The sequence below is a fragment of the Homarus americanus genome, unplaced genomic scaffold (assembly GCF_018991925.1).
Source record: "Homarus americanus isolate GMGI-L3 unplaced genomic scaffold, GMGI_Hamer_2.0 scaffold26351, whole genome shotgun sequence".
In the NCBI taxonomy this organism is placed as follows: domain Eukaryota; kingdom Metazoa; phylum Arthropoda; class Malacostraca; order Decapoda; family Nephropidae; genus Homarus; species Homarus americanus.
The window spans coordinates 2543065-2560435 of NW_024724368.1; the positions used below are offsets into that span (position 1 = coordinate 2543065).

The following is a 17371-nucleotide window of genomic DNA, read 5'->3' on the forward strand; positions in this document are numbered from 1 at the left end:
AAGTCAGATAAACCAACACTCGGATACGATAATTTTAACACCATGAGTATGACAGCACAGGTGACGTCACACAGTTCTGGGAGGCACAGATGGGCGGGATTCTCAGACACACTTTGGTTGTCAATGCGGGTCTATATGTATCTTACGTGTGCCAGTTCTCACGTCACCTTTATGAGGAAAATAATAGCATAGGAGGAAAATAGTAGCCTAGAAGGGAAATAATAACAGAAGGAAAATATTAAGAGTGGGTGAGGCTGATGAAGTTGGCCCCCTTGAGGTAGTCGATGGTGGCTGGCTGGAGCGTCAACATGGGTCGGGTTACCTGGAGGTGGTGCACTATTTACCTTGGTTCATGTACAGGCGCCACCCCTCTACTGTGTGTGTGTGTGTGTGTGTGTGTGTGTGTTACGGAATATATGTTAAAGTGTGTTCAAAATATTTAAGACAAATTCTGGAACACCAAATTAAATTAAACTCTCTCTCTCTTTTGATTGGTGTTAAAGTTAATGGCGTACTGAACTATTTAGATGGAGTTTCAGTGATGTAAATGGTGTTAATATTGTGTGTAGATGGAATTTAGATTACAATATATATCTTATGAACTATATTGATGTAATTTTACGTAGCTAGTAGGAGTTTCTGTAAATATAGATGGACGAAGATGGAGTTTACATTACCGCCATATATATATATATACACCAAGTTTGTATTGATAGAGATGGAATTTATGTTAAGGGAGTGTGGTCGTGTTGGGAGGGAGGGAGGGAGGGAGGGGAGTTCGAGGGATAACTTGTGACCGAGTTCTTTGATGCTAATATTGTTTTGACTCGAGGTGTTCCTGGTGATGAATGGGTGGGTGGGTTGGCTGGTGGGTAGGTTGGTAGGTGGGTGGGTTGGCTGGTGGGTAGGTTGGTAGGTGAGTGTTCGTGGTGGGTGGGTAAGCAAGGTGTAGTAGCAGCTATTGGAATGAGCTACGCGCCACAGGTGTTGCTTGTATTGAGTAGACAAGGCAGGGTGGCAGAGAGGAGAGGGGGAAGGGGAGACGGGAGGATAGGTGAGACGGGAGGATAGGTGGGAGGGGAGGAGGAGATAGAAAGGGAGAGATGAAAGTTGAGAGCAGGAGAAAACGGGAAAAGAGAGGAGAGAGTGAGAGAGGAGGAGGGAGTGGCATACGGGACTAGACAAAGATGTACCGTAGAGAAAGGCGGAAAGCTTGGGCACTGGCTGGGGTTGTGAGGTGTACAACAACAACAAACGAGAAGCGGTGACAGTAGGTGTAGTAGTAGCAGTAGCGGGTGTAGAAGGCAGAGTGGGTCAGAAGCACTTCCGGAGTTTGAATCTCACCTGCCGCCACCAAGGGCCTCGGGTCACGCTGCAGGCCACCTCCTCCTCCTGCTGGTGGTGGTGGCGTGCGGGTTGTAGCTCCTGTCCCCCGGCTCTCTGTCTTCCTTCCATCATCTCGGTACACAGCTGTTCGGATCACCTGAAGATTACCCAGCCCCCAGTTAGATTCATCGGAAGATTAACCAAACCTAATACTACCCTAACCTAACCTAACCCCTTCTCTCCCCTTTTCAGATAGATTTAAGGTGTGTAATCATCAGGTGTAATAAGCTTTGGGGTACTAACCTTCAAGTGATTCAGCTGTTCATCTAGTTACTCCACTGTCTCGTTACTATACTATCTGGTCCTGGAGTCTTAACTTGTGGAGGAAGAACTACGAAATTTTTGGTCATTGGGGGGAAATTGTGAATATTTTTGGCCATTGTGGTTGATAGCTTTTAGAAGAGCAACCAAAGACCAATTACCTTTATAATGGTTAGTTTGGTTGTCCTTTTATGGTTGTCCTTTATGTGGTTGTTCTTTTAATGGTTGCCGAGACTCGTGCCTTCCTCCATCGCGTCAGAACAATATATGGCCTCTCCTCACGGCAATTTATATCCCCTGTTTAACTTTGCATATCAAGTGGCAGCGGCTGTATTACCTGAGTTACCTGCCTACCAGCCTTACCTGTGTGTGTGTGTGTGTGTGTGTGTGTGTAAAGGTATGGGGGTGATGGGGAGGAACATTACTGGAGCGTGGGGGTGATGGGGAGGAACATGTACTGGGCTGGGTGTGTGGGGGTGTGATGGGGAGGAACATGTACTGGAGCGTGGGGGGTGATGGGGAGGAGCATGTACAGGAGCATGGGGGTGAGTCAGCTGGCCTGGCTTTGGCCTTTACCATATATGTAGTACCTGTTTTGTGACCAGGTTCCCTCCATTCACCTCCCTTCCACCTCTCCCCTTCCCTCCCTCCCGCTGTCATACCACTCACACACACTGGCACTCACAATCTCTCACAATGGCTTATAACCTCACAAAGAGACTCAGCAGGTGTGTGTGTGTGTGTGTGTGTGTGCCGAGCCTCAGTTATGTTTATAATCAGCGAGTGGCCGAGTCTACACGCACGCACGCACACACACACACACGCACATGGCTCACACCACTTTCATCTCGCTCCCACCTGCTCCCTGGACCACACACCTGTCATCTTGACCACACACCTGCCCCTGCCCCCTGAACCACACACCTGCCCCCTGAACCACACCCCTGCCCCCTGAACCACACCCCTGCCCCTAAGCCCCTAACCACACCCTACCTCCTGGACCCACACCTGCCCCTGGAAACCCACCTGCCTCTGAACCACACTGCCCCTAAACCCCTGCCTCCTGGAAACACCCCTGCCCCTAAACCCACCCCTGCCTCCTGGGCCCACACCCCTGCCCCCTGGACCACCCCTGCCCCTGGACCACCTTGCCCCTGGACCCACCCCTGCCCCTGGACCCACACCCCTGCCCCTGGACCACACCCCTGCCCCCCTGGACCACACACCTGCTCCCTGGACCACACACCTGCCCCCTGGACCACACACCTGCCTCCTGGAACACACACACACACACACGCACACACACACACGCACTGTCATTTTCAGTACAGCTCTCACTTGCTGGCTTGTTCACTCTCGCCACCATTTTTCTTTTTCACTTCTAAACACCTGTTCTCGTATGTCAGGAGTTTAAAGATGTAAAATTAATTAAATATAGAACACTTATACATCACAAAGTTAGGTTAGATTAATATATACATGACTATTGATTTATATTAACATTTTATATTTGGAGTTTAAGTTCGGTTCCAGGTGAGTCACAGTATATCACAGGTGAAACGTAGCTAATGAGTTATTAAACCTGGGTAGAAAATGTGACGAGTTACATTATATTTAAGAAACCCGAAAATGAAATTAATTAGGATGATGATACAATGTGTTTAGTTAAAATAAATATATATTTTTTAAAGGTATTGATTAAATTTCTTCGTTATTGTTTTTTCTTGCAAGTCTTTATCATCATCAGTTGTTGTGTCTTTGTTATCACTAATTATACCATCATCAGGTGTTCTTTTATTCACTGTTTCATACTCCTCTTCGGGTATATATACAGGTGTAGGGTGACAAAACAGGTGTAGCTACCAGTATGAGCCACACCTGTGACCAACACCTGTGTCCCCAATGTGCCAGAATTACTATTAACTATTTATCTTATTTAAAATGTTTACAACATTTCAAAGAACATCAATCAACATTCATGAATTTCCAGACCTTGTGAATTTTAAAGATTGAATTTCTATAAGTGCAATTTTCCAGTTCATGGTGTAGGCTTACCACAAACCAAGGGGAAGGGGCTGATGTGTGAATTAACGTTATAGTCTTATATTTTAAGTCAGTCGGTAGTGTGATCTCATAACTCTGTGAAGGTCAGGTTAGGATAGGTTGAGGTTAAGTTTGCTTCAGATAAAAAGTGTAAAAAATAGTAATAATATGACTGAAATTCTACTTGGCACTTGAAGAAACGAAGTTAAGATAGAGAATTTTTTTAAGCGAATCACGTAAGAAAACTTGTAACTCTATTGTAAGTGTTAAGTCAACTTTTTAGTGTGCATTCATGCGTCATTAGTTAGAATATATAATTTGTACAATCCGGCTCCTCTGGCTGTCCGACCGGCTTGTACCTCTCGTTCATCCGACTCCCGCCAAGCAGGTGTGTCTCCTCAGTGTGCATACTCTGGCCTTCACCCTCAGGAGTCTAGTGCACTGCCCCGGCCTGCTGATACATGGCCACCCAGCCTAGTGATGTGTCTTTATTCTTATCATGTGTCTTTACCGCCATTTGCTTCTCCTCTTCCTCTCCCGTCCTGAAATATAGTTGTAATTTACTGTTCCTTGCCTTAAATCAGTTACAGGGAATACTAATTTAGGTTTAAATCTATTCCACTCGTGATTTATTTCTATATTTGGTCTTTCATTTACGTCAATAATAAGTTCCGTTGTGTTAATTGAATATTGTCTTGTTTCATTCCCGCTGCCGAGTTCTTATAGGTTTTCAGATAAGAAAATTTATTGTTGACATTTAAAAATTTTGACGTTGCTGTTGTGGCGGGAAAATTAATTACGTTTTTATCCGTTGTTCAAATGAATGTCAGGGTTGGTGAAAGGGCTGCAGGCGGTGTGGGAAATGCTGTATAGTTTTCTGATTGGTCGATCGTCTTATTGTATTGGCTTGCGGCTTTGTTATTGGCTGGTTGTCCTGCTATGTAGATCGGTGTCATTGGTTGCTTTCCTTATGGGGCACAGAAATTGGCTGGTTATCGCACCATGCTCGTGTAGAACCCCATGATCGATTGGCTACCTTTTGGGGCAGTGATTGACGGCGTCTTAATAGGGTTAAGTACGTCTCTGCGATAAGTTGCTGTCCGATTGGGCTTGAGTGTGGTACTGTGATTGGGTGTTGGTTGTGCTGGCTGTGAGAACGTCTCTGTGATTGGTTGACCGTCAAGGCTATGCCATATCTGCCCCTGGACACCTGTCTCACTGCTACACAAAGCACGGAAGTGGGTGTCTCACCTTACCTAGTATGTTATGCTGTTTTGTAAGTACGAGCAAGCGGTGGCGGGAATACAATACTGTACTGGCGGGCAGCTGGCAGGTCTCCACCCCGCGCATTTTATGACTTCATGGTGTTGTTCCCTCATGACATTGGTGGTCAAGTCTCTCACCTGCTTCCTCCCTCCCTCCACGCCTTTACAGGTGTGTGTGTGCGTGTGTGTTATCTTGGTTAAATTCTATTTCGTTCTTAGTTGCCTTTTCCATATTATTAATTCCACACAACAGTTCGTCATCCCACACACAGTACATTCGGGCCGTACACACATCCCCAGCATTATATCACTACTACTACAGCCAGTTTCCCCAAAGCAGTACAGTTTCGTAACCACACCACCTATGAATTGCAGTCATTGGCTGCTGTATCACGAAGAGTTCAGGATTTTGTCTGTAACATAACCACACATACGCACACTGTCTTAGGCATTAACATTGGTTACATTGTCACAAACAGGTGAGATGGAGCCTGGAGGGGAAGATAGCTGGGCAGGCGAAGAGGAGGGCAGGACAGGTGGATAGGTTGGGCGTAGGCTGGCTAGGTTCGCCCACACACCCTCCTGGGTACTGGTGGGGGTGCCCCGCCTATCTTGTTCCCACACCTGGGCCAACCATGGGGTCCTCTCCTTCAGGATCCACGCCTAGCTATTGCCACCATCCCAGTCAGCCAAGCCAAGGATTTGACTCTCTCTCTCTCTCTCTCTCTCTCTCTCTCTCTCTCTCTCTCTCAATATTAAAAGAAAAAGTTACAATAGGGATGGAATAAGATCAGTTAAGGTTATATGATGAATAAATAATATGTAAATACGAAAAATATTCAATTGGCTGAAAAATAAGTTCCAGAACGGTTGAAATACGATGGCGTGCTAAATCAAACTTACATGTGATGTTATAAGTTTTGTATACTTTACGTTCTATCTAGATATAAAAAGGTTGCGTTAAATTCAGGCTGATTTGTGATAATTTTAACCACCAAAAATCACTCCAAAATGGATACTTCAGTTTTCAGCCCTGAGAAGAAAAAAAACTCGACATTATTATTACTAAAGATGAGTTGGCTATTTTCCTTCTCCAACATAGCCGTTGGCGTCATAGTGGAAAGTGGCTAAAACAGCACTCGAATAGTTCAGCAGTGTGTCTACTTCCTGTTACACTTTGTATCATATAGTTGAGGAAGGATGAGTAGGAATGGAAGGATTAAAACATCGAAAGATAAAGGAAGAAATCAGAGAAAGGTATTTTAAGTGTAACGAAGGTGATAAATTAGTGTTTGTTGTAACCCCTAATAAATAGGTTATTTGGGGGGCATTTTCTTGTTATTATTTAGGTGGAAGATAATAAAGTGGTGTTTCTTACAAGCTTTGGGGGGTAAATAAAGGAGACTTGTAAACTTCTGGATTGAAGATGGAGGTATGCTGTCATCTGTTGGTTAGGGAAGAAATGTGTTTGTTTTTTCGCTTCGTGAGGGAAACGTACAGATGGCGGGCGCCGTGTGTGTTTGTGTGTTAGTAATAGAAATTAAGTGTAATCGCATTTTGTATTATTATTATTGTATTGTTACGACAGACACCTATATCATTGATCCATATAGTATTGTATAGGTTGTACACAGTGTCTGCTGGGTCTCTTAAATTGAATTACAGTACTGATATTATTATGAAAAAGTGGGACAGGTATTTATGGTTGTGGTTATTTTCAGGTTGGCGACATGATCAGTGTGATCGACATGCCGCCACCCGAGGAGTCCATATGGTGGCGGGGTAAGAGAGGATTCCAGGTGGGCTTCTTCCCCTGTGAGTGTGTCCAAGTCATCGGCGACAAGGTTAGTCAAGATTATTATTTTTGTGATATGTAATTTAGGCCTTCATCCTAGATTTATTATTAATCATTAATATAGTATTTTTATAATATATCATACTAATGAATTATCATCAGTGTCACTATTCTCCCTCTTTCTTTTATTGGGATTATCGTTGTCCTGGTTTTATATATATATATATATATATATATATATATATATATATATATATATATATATATATATATATATATATATATATATATAGCAAAAAGTGATTCTCCTTGTTTTCTGTGTGTTTTCATAGAAAACCAGACGTGTTTACTTCCTTCACGTGTGATATACGTACAGTAGACTGGATCATTTAAAAAAAAAATTGACAGATTTTAAGTTGCAGTCACTTTCGGGGGACATTATTTTCATTTCACATTCATGCGAGCTTCTCATGATCAGGTTTGACCAATCAGTGGACAGTTCTTTATCTTTTGAGAGATTTACACATACAAAAATTAACTAGAAATATTCATTTGCGTTATGGCTTCCTTGTGAGCCGGAACCTGTAACACACAGGAGAGTTGCCATGTGTCTGATCCTGTAATACACCTTGTGATTTTTTAATACCTGTAAGTTATTTTTTTTCTATATGCAATGTATTGTCAGATACTGTAAAAAAAAAGTTGGGCATAATTACATACCCCTAGTGTATTTTTTTTATTTGGAATTTGAATTAAAACATTCATACAATATTATTCAAACTTTGAAACCTGTACAGCGCTTTAAAAACGATGAATATAAATAAATAATAAAGCTTATGCAGCTTTCCAACAATAGACATTGAAATTGGAATAGGCTTAATATTTTGAACAAGTGGTATAGATAAAAATTATCTATCCCAGAATTTTGAACTTCTCTATGAGGTCTGCTCTGTCATTTTGTTTGAAGGGTTGTCAGTTCCAAGGCCTTCAATCTCCTTAGGTAATTGAAGTGATATATCTCGAATAATTCTTTGCACATGTCTGTAATCAAGACAGATTAAGCAGTGTGATTAAAAATTAATTTGAATGTTTTCCAAGTGGTACAGTACAGGGGGTCCCTGGGTTCCGTTCCTGAGGATGTTCTTAAGTTGGAAATGTACGAAGTTGCAACGCGTGCTATGTGCATACTGTACTTATGGAACAATGATTAAAATCCCACTGTCACTTAATTTAAGAGAAAATAAGAAATACAATGGCAAAATACAGTAAATGAAAGTAAAAAATAAGTCGAGTAAATAAAATACTGACAATTTCAAGTTTAACCCCGTTCATATTGACGGGCGTTCATAAGTTAGGGACCCCCTGTATACTGTAGTATAATTAGGCATATAACTTTTTTTTAGGTGCCACAGACAATCCAACCCCAAACTCTGACATTGCCTCCTGCCCGGACACAACCGCCTGTTGCTGCTGCGCATCAGCACCACACACTGCATTCAGGCACACAAGCTCCTACCAAGCCAGTCTTGAGAAAGCATGGCAAACTCATAGCCTTCTTTAGGTAAGTAAGGTGATGGGCAATACAGTATAGTACTTGTTTAACTTCCATTCCAAGTAAATACAACAGCATTATAGCCTCCCATGGCATATGAAACTTACAGCTGACCTGCAAGAGATGGTTTAATTTGAAATACCTGTGGGTAGAGTTTGGCAGTGCCCAGAAGACAAACCGTACCACACAGCAGAACAATATCTTGAAGGGCAATATGTTTCTCTACCAATGAGTCACGACCCATAGCTTGAGAGTGATAGTCAGTTATTAACCCTTAAATGGTGGCTATCATCAGAGGAAGTTAACCATAGTCTGGGACGGTGGCCATCATCTGTCAAAGTTCCATTTTTGTGCATATGGGGATGAGAGGTGTAGGGAATCCTTAGCTGCTAATTAAATGCTAGGAAGCCAAAGTGGAATTTCCAGAACCTGTCTCAAATGCAAAACGGTTGTAAATAATTCTCCTATACATTTGTAAAATTACTTTTTTTCAGTTGCATTAGTTAAGAAAGTATGAGTACTTTTAGTTTAACAAATTTATTGGCAGAGCTTGTAGTACTGTTTGCCTATTCTGAGTAATTCAGTCTGGTCTTGACACTGAGGGTGGTATCACTTCTCACTGCCACGCAGGACAGAGGTTCATACACAAAGAAATACATCATATTCATTAACAACTATAAATGTATAGAGGTCAGATTCATATGGGTAATGTCACTGTTCACTGCCATGCAGGACAGAAGTTCGTACAAAAGAGTTGCATCATATTCATTGACTATACATATACATATATGTGCACACACACACACATACACATATACATACATATACACATACACATACACATACACATCCACATATACATGTACATATATATACACATATGCACACATACACATACACACACATACACATACATACATATACGTCGGTCAGATTGATGTGGGTAATGTCACTCTTCACTGCCATACAGGACAGAGGTTCATACACAAAGAATGCATCATATTCATTGACACTATATATAGGTCAGATTCATGTGGGTAATGCCACTGTTCACTGCCACGCAGGACAGAGGTTCGTACACAAAGAAAGAAATACATCATATTCATTAGCAGTATATATAGGCCAGTGGATCACATACATTGGAGTCATATTCTAATTGAAGACTAATCAGTGTGGGCTAGCAAATTTGGGATAAACAGCAAGAATGTCCTCAAGCACACCTGATTCAATGAAGTAATTACATAGTTCAAGATACAATAAGTCAGGTATGCTTTAAAGGTTTATCACAAAGTTTACATGCTGAGTGTTCCAGTATGGGTACAGCGTTACTAACTTGCCAGATGTGTCTGTATCCTAGCCTAATTCTGGCCACGACTACATCACATTGTCTGGTTCTGTCTTTATGCTGGCCATACCGGTACCTCTTGTCACAAAATTTGTCATATTTACTAATGCTACAACTGTCAGGTCTCTCTGCATTTCTCACTTCTTCTAGATCAGAGTTCATGATTCTGACTTGAATGTTTTTAATTACAGCATTGGACAGGCCAAGGTCACGGTCAACATTTTCTTTCTTACATGTCTCATTGGCCAGTCTATCAGCACGGTCATGATACCTGATTCCAACATGGGACGGAATCCACACAAATTCGATACGAAAGTTGTTCTCATTGGCAGTTATCACATTCCTTTTAATATCACATACAACTTTAGACATAGAACCTGACGGGCTGTTCATTGATTTCAAAGCACTTTGAGAGTCCCAGAATATCACCCCACCTCCATTTTCTTTGAGGTAGTCTGTGGCTAAGTAGATTCCAGTTAGTTCAGCTTGTGTTGTGCTGGCCCAGTTGTTCAGCCTTTGTTTGTTTGACACTATCATCTCTTTTTCTTTATATATTACAATTGCACAGCCTGTTCTACCTGTGTTTGTCTGCACAGAACCATCAGTAAAAGCATAACATTCACTTGATTTAATACTCTCCATGTGTCTGTTAATAGTTTCTAGTGTGACACATCTCACCACATCGGTGTATAACATTTGCTTACTACCAACAGGAGTGTAATTAATAGGAACTGATATATCCAGCCAAGGAGGAATGGCATTAATAGGTTCGTCTGGGGTGATTGGGACATTCAGTTTCAAGAGATCTGCAACACTGTTATGAAGCCACGCCCCAAAGAGAGTCTTTTGTGGAAGGTTGGCGAGATGGTCGGGATTACTTAGATAGAACATCAACTCAGTTTGAGCTGTAGTTGGAGAACCATTGTTCTTCAAAACTTTGACACAAAACATGGTATTAAGTAAAGCTATCCTCTCGGATAGGGAGGGCAGTCCGAGCTCTTTCCTCATGTTTACAATTCTGGTTGATTTTGGACAACCTAGGATGATGCGCATGGCTTCATTTTGCACTACCTCGAGGCTGTTGAGTTGTTTAGGCGGAATAGTCACAAGATGGAGAGCATGTAAGTATGAGTACTATGAGTAAGGTAAGTTGGTATAGCTTCAATAGCCTGATTATCAAAGTTATGGTACAGTACTGTCTTGTACTGCATTATAAAAATTAACTTGCAGTGTTTGCAAACACTTAAAATGGCTGAAGGGATGAAATCATTTTCTAGGCAACAAATTTGTCATTGATGGTGTTCTATTATACTGAATACAACACAGTACTGTACTTTACTGTATGTTGGGTTCTAGTTTTAGAAATTCTAACATTCACATGTTTTGTGATTATTGTAATAAGATTTGTAACATTTTCACTTCTAAATGCTTGTTCAATTAAATTTTAGGAGCTTCATTCTGTCTCGACCCTCGCGGCGGAAGCTGAAGCAGTCTGGTATCCTGCGTGAGCGGGTGTTTGGCTGTGACTTGGGAGAGCATCTGTTAAATTCTGGCCATGAAATCCCTATGGTGTTGCGGTGCTGTTCAGAGTTTCTGGAGAGCCATGGTGTTGTTGATGGTATCTACCGGCTCTCCGGCATCACTTCTAACATCCAGAAATTAAGGTGATATTTAAGTTTACTATTAATGGGCACAGTATTGTTAATAAACGTAGTGCTCTGACCAAATTAATGCATCCCATTGTACTGTATATCTTGTGGACATAAAGTATACAATACAGTATACATATTACTTTTTAAAAAAGGTGTTTTAAATAAATATAATGCTTCGGTTAATCATAAGTTCTTGATTTTGCAGAAATGCTTTTGACGAGGATAGGATACCTGATTTATATGGGGACGATAGCATTGTTCAAGACATACACTGTGTTTCATCAGTGCTCAAGATGTATTTTCGAGAGCTGCCTAATCCTCTCCTGACTTATCAGCTGTATGAGAAATTTGTGGAAGCTGTGATGCGGGATGAGGACATAAGGCTTTTGTACTTAAGAGATGTGGTTCAACAGTTGCCTCCTCCACACTATAGGTTAGTTCTCTTTGTTAAACACTACTGTACTCCTATATTATCTGAGAGATGTTTCGGTAGATGTCCAGTTTATGGTGAATACATAAGTAAAATATTGGTAATTTCTACTACAGTGATGAGACATTATATTTACCATTGCTTTAAAATTTATTAAATACAACACCACAATACTTAAAAACTGTCCTTTTTTTTTTGGTGAAAAATTATAAATTTAAGGAATTAGTTCATTGATATCAATTACGGTACTTCATACAGAATTAAATATTTAATTGCACTGGTGGTTTAATAAAGTAGTTTATTATTTTGTTACACACATTGACAAGAAAACAATGAAGAAGTGTTAAGATTAGCAAAACCTTCAAGAGAAATACTTGAAATTTATAGAATAAAGAAATGGCATTACTACTGTATTTGGTCATATAATCAGGGATGAGGTGATAATAACAGAAATATTAATGAGCAAAATTGAGGGTAGGAGGGCCAGGGGAAGGCAAAGATCTTGATGGATGAATGAAATTAAAACCTGGGTCCACAGAGATGCAATGTCTCAGAGGATCGATAAAATTAACCACAAAATGATCAGAGTAGAATACTGTGGTTGCCAACCATCAAATATATGAGGATGGCACTTTTGATTGATTGATAGACTCAACCATGCTCCAGTGACTAACAGTTTGTGTATTATACACTGTTGATTTTTGGACCAATTCAAAATACTATTGGTTTTCCTATTTTCTTCTCCTTATTGCACATTCTTAATAGATTGATCAAGAAGACCGTTAAGCAATTACTGTAAATTCATATACTGTACAAATTTCCCTTATCTTCACTGATGAACACATCTTACTTAAAGCTCTTCAGGTATTTGCAGTAGAAGATAAGAGATGAGATTTAAGCTCAATATAAAAAAAATGTTACATACTCTTCCTGTTATACTCGTAGAAGGGATACTTACCATAGATCATAAATGAAGAATTGAAATACCTTCCATTTCATTATCGATGCAAGGAAATGAGTGAATTGGTTTCCTTACTTGATAATGATAGATGGCTTATTGAATGGAGATGTACCAGAAGATATACCTTCATATTTTACTTTTAAATGCAATCTTTCAGAACACTCGAATACCTTGTGCAGCACCTGGCAAGAGTTGCTTCACATAGTCCAGAAACGGGTATGACAGCCAAAAATATAGCCATTGTGTGGGCACCCAACCTCTTGCGATCTAAGGACTTAGACATGGGTGGTGTTGCAGCTCTTCAGGTGGGTACTCCTGACACATATACCATTTACTAATGATTAAATTGAGTTGTAAAATTTTAACGATTACATTTACATTGGTTTTAACAAGGGAGGATGGTGTTTTTTGTATACTGTACTGTACATATCTTCTGTATCTATATTATGTAGTGATTGGTGTAAATTATGCATTACTTCATGAAGGTAATAAGTGGTTTTTTCTAAATGTGGATTTTTGTCAGTTGTTGTGTATTATCCTTCCATAAGACAGAAGATGTTACTGTATAAGATATATTGGACCATCACAGTAGGTGCTCATACTGATCTACTGTCCTCTTTATTCTTCCCTTAAAAAAAATATATAAAAAATTTGTTTTATGGTGTATGTGTATCTGTTTGTCTGTCATCTGGGTGTCATAATTGTCCCTGGACCATAACTCTTGCATCAGTACAGATATTGTGATGAAATGTTACCTGACTATATACAGCAGTGTGTGTCATCACTGGACAAAGTAAAAGTTCCACATTCAGAGTCTAAATTTGGTAATGGGTGTATAAAGTACAACAGCACATGGTACTCCTCTCTCTTTGTTTAGTGTTAAATTTCTATATTTTTGTTATCTCCCTTTTCTCATGATTATTACTGTACTGGTGATTAGAAGTGACAAAAATAACATGATTGAGAACAAATGTGTATTGTGAATAGGATACATAGAAGAAATTCAGAAATTAGGAGGAGGCATTGAAGTGCAAGAAAGGTGTGACTGAGAACTGAACAGAGTTTAAGGTAGAATGGATCGTAGAATTGAGAGGATGGGAAATTAAAGAATGTGTTTTTCAGAGGTGGATGGTAGAAGACAGGATTAAATACTAAAGTTTTATCCCATCACATTTACACTTGTGACTACCGTTATTAACCTGACATATGGCATTATGCTATGAAAACTTATTTTCCTCTTGTGTAGTTCCCACAAAACAATATTGTAATTGGCAGTTATGATAAAGATACTGCGTAAGATATTAATGGAACCTTTTATGAAAGATTGTGTATTGGTACCTCTGTTCCACCTCTACCTTCCCTCACTTTATTCCTGTGCATAATTAGATTTCTTGCAGAGTGTTGATCTATGTGTAGATAATGAACCAGTTAGTATCCTCAGTTGACCTGATTTTGACTTGCCCCCCACCACACTGTGTTGACCTTGCATTACCTCGTCCACCATGTGACCCAGAGTTTCACTCCTCTTGACCCAGAATCAGCTGTGTTACTATTACGGTACTTTGACTTCTTAGTGTCAGATTCACTATTGACATGTAAAACAGCCTGAATAGTATTATCGAACTGTTAAAGGAGGTACAGAATAATCCAAACCAGACAAACTTCAAATAATTCACTTCATAACGTAGTTTACATTTTGAGGTCCAAACATTCCTATAACATTTATCTCTCATAGCATCAAGTAAGGAAATATTGTTAAGAATTTTTGGTTCCCCCAAATTTCCATTAATTCTTATTTTCTTTGTTATTACTCTAATATTTATATTGATAATATTAACACTATATACTGTATATGTATAAATTAAACAGTTAAATGTACTGAAGTGAAAATGGGACCCTATTTCACCTCTGGATCATTAAAATATCTAGCTCAGTATTCTATGTAAGATGTGGGTATTACTGAGGAGCATTGATTATTGTTATATGCATCCTTTTTCTTTGAGCTGGCAGGGGCATTTATCCTTATTCTATATAGCATTACAAAGTACCGTACTGTACTGTAGGAGTAACATAACCAATTGCTCCATTGATTATTTTTAGCATGGAATTGACCTTTACCTTCCATTGCATTTGCATTTTGACTTATAGATCCTTGTACCCATACCATATATATTTTTTAATTTGGTTTTTGTATGAAGATTATTTTTCCATATATACAGCTACTTCGTCTAGTCTCCAGGCCTGTGTTTTGTTATGTCTCCAGAGTAAGGTCTTGTAGGATCTAATAGAAATTCCTCTTCTCCACTGCTTTAGAATTATGCATTTATCATTTTCATGCTAGTTTAGATTACATAAATTTTTTTTAGTTCATAGTCTGTGTATTTTGACACAGTTGAACCTTCCTCTGCACCACCTTCTGCTACCACCTAGCAACATGAGACCAAGTGAATCACTGTCTGGGAAAAAATACATTATACCTGCTTTTTAATTAATCATATTTCCCATTTTCTTCCTCAGTGCTGATAGTCTCCCTCCCTCTCTCCCTCCCTCCTATTAGAATTACTATCCTTGTTATTAATGTAGTTATTTTAATGTTATTCTCAACAAGCATTGGCTACAGTATATCAGACAACTTAACTGATGTTGGTGATATTTTTTGCATGTTTATGCCTCTTAATGAGATAGAATATAGAGTCCTGAACCAAAACCAGAATGGGCGATGAAATTTCATGTTATGACATTTTTTCTTCCTTTATTTGGAGGATCATAAAGATGCTCCTCAATATTGGCTCACATTTTGTCAGTGTTAAGAGATGTCCCGTGGGTTGAGTTAGTATCTTGTTCATTCTGAGGGAAAGTATCATTTAGTTCATAGGGGCATTAGTGTCCTCCCTCTCCTCCTTATGTGACTCAGGTCAGATATTGATATATTTTTTTTATTATTATTATTACAAACTGTTGTAATCCAAGTAAAGTACAACTTTTAGTACCATACTGTTCTACACAAATTTTATGCCTTATAGCCTTATGATAGAACCTTTCCAAGCTCTTTTAGCAAACAGTGTATTTACTCTTCATGTTGAATGGTAGATGTGGATGCCACTTGTAATGCTTGCTTCAGTGCTGTACTTACCATACACACAATGCTCTAGACTTTATAGGTTCTTTTGAGCAAGATGATTCTTACTGGGAACATGTGAAAATTTGTCTTACTATTAGATGTGTAATTCATAATTCATGTGGGTTAGATACTAGTGTAAAAGACATCAGATGTGATACCTTATATACAGTAATCACTTTGAGGCCAGTTGGATGTTGATTTACTGAAGTTTTGTCAGCACAGAATGTTTTGCATTGCCTACACTAAATTCAGTCTATAATCCAATTTGTTATTTGCCTTGAATGAATTTGGAAAATTAAATATACCTGTACTGAGTTAACCAGTAGGTACTTAGTGTGTCATTTTAAAAATTAATTTGATTCAAGAATATTCCATTAAATATTTATCGGTTACTTGTTGGCATTTCAGTAATTTTTTTCAAGTTGATGGATACTACAGCTGAAGCATGTGGAGAAATTTTGACATAAATATATATACAGTACATGAAAAGTAACGGACTGTATGATTTTTTTTTTCTCAGTATTTTTGAGACAACAAAAATTATTATTATTATTTAGATATTGATGGTGGCAGTAGTTGTTTTATGGAAGGTGCTGGTAATAATTGTTCTGTGGACAGTGATGGTGAGTGTTATGTGGATGGTGATGGTGAGAGTTATGTGAATGGTGATGGTGAGAGTATTGTGGATGATGATGGCAAGAGTTGTGTGGATAGTGATGATGGTAATGTGTATTGTGGAAATGGTGGTAAAGTTTTAATAATGGAATCTTGCAATCTTTGTCTTTGGGTTAAGGTGGGTCCAGAGGGTTAAGTAGCAAATACGATTATATACTGTTACAGTATGGTAAAAAAAAAAGGTTTGTTTTGAAAATGATCCTTTATTCTTATATTGTGATAATGTGTTAGTTTCAAATGATCTTAAAAAAAGGACGGAGATCATTTTAACATACAGTGAACCCTCACTTTACGCTCGGTCAATTGAACCCACGGCGGCCCGCGTAAAGTGAGAAACGCGAAAAGTGAACAACATAACATATACAGGTTGACAACCCTTTATCCGAAATTCCAAAAACCGAAAAGCTCTGAAAACCGAAAGTTTTTTTGTGGGGTGAAAATGTAATAGTAATAATAATGATAATACAGTAATAATAATAACTATTCATAGTAAATAAAAATTTTAATAAAAAATACACAAAAATAAAATAAGAATGATAACAATGATAATAATAACAATACTGTAATACTGTAATAATAAAATAATAATAATAATAATAATTAAGAAATACAAGAATGACAAAAAGATCAAAAGTGAGAAACACGACCTAGACCTATGTATTATTATTATTATTATTATTATTATTATTATTATTATTATTATAATAGCCCCCAGGCCCCAATGTGGGTCAGTGATCTATGCCCGGGTGGGCTAATACACACACAAAAAAAAAAAAACCTAACCATTCTGAAAACCGAAAAATTCCAAAAACCGAAATGCATCTGGTCCCAAGGATTTCGGATAAGGGATTGTCAACCTGTAATTGAAATAGAGACCGGGCCGAC

At 38.9% G+C, this 17371-nt stretch overlaps 1 protein-coding gene across 1 annotated transcript in view; it reads left to right on the top strand.

The window, feature by feature from the left end:
* The window catches only part of LOC121864270, an 81292-nt gene that overhangs the window by 40733 nt on the left and 23188 nt on the right, over positions 1–17371 (top strand). The window contains exons 3-7 of the mRNA XM_042363357.1: positions 6677–6799; positions 8154–8311; positions 11096–11311; positions 11505–11732; positions 12848–12995. Of these exons, the coding sequence (XP_042219291.1) occupies positions 6677–6799; positions 8154–8311; positions 11096–11311; positions 11505–11732; positions 12848–12995 (873 nt within the window). The remainder of the gene's footprint in view (positions 1–6676; positions 6800–8153; positions 8312–11095; positions 11312–11504; positions 11733–12847; positions 12996–17371) is intronic.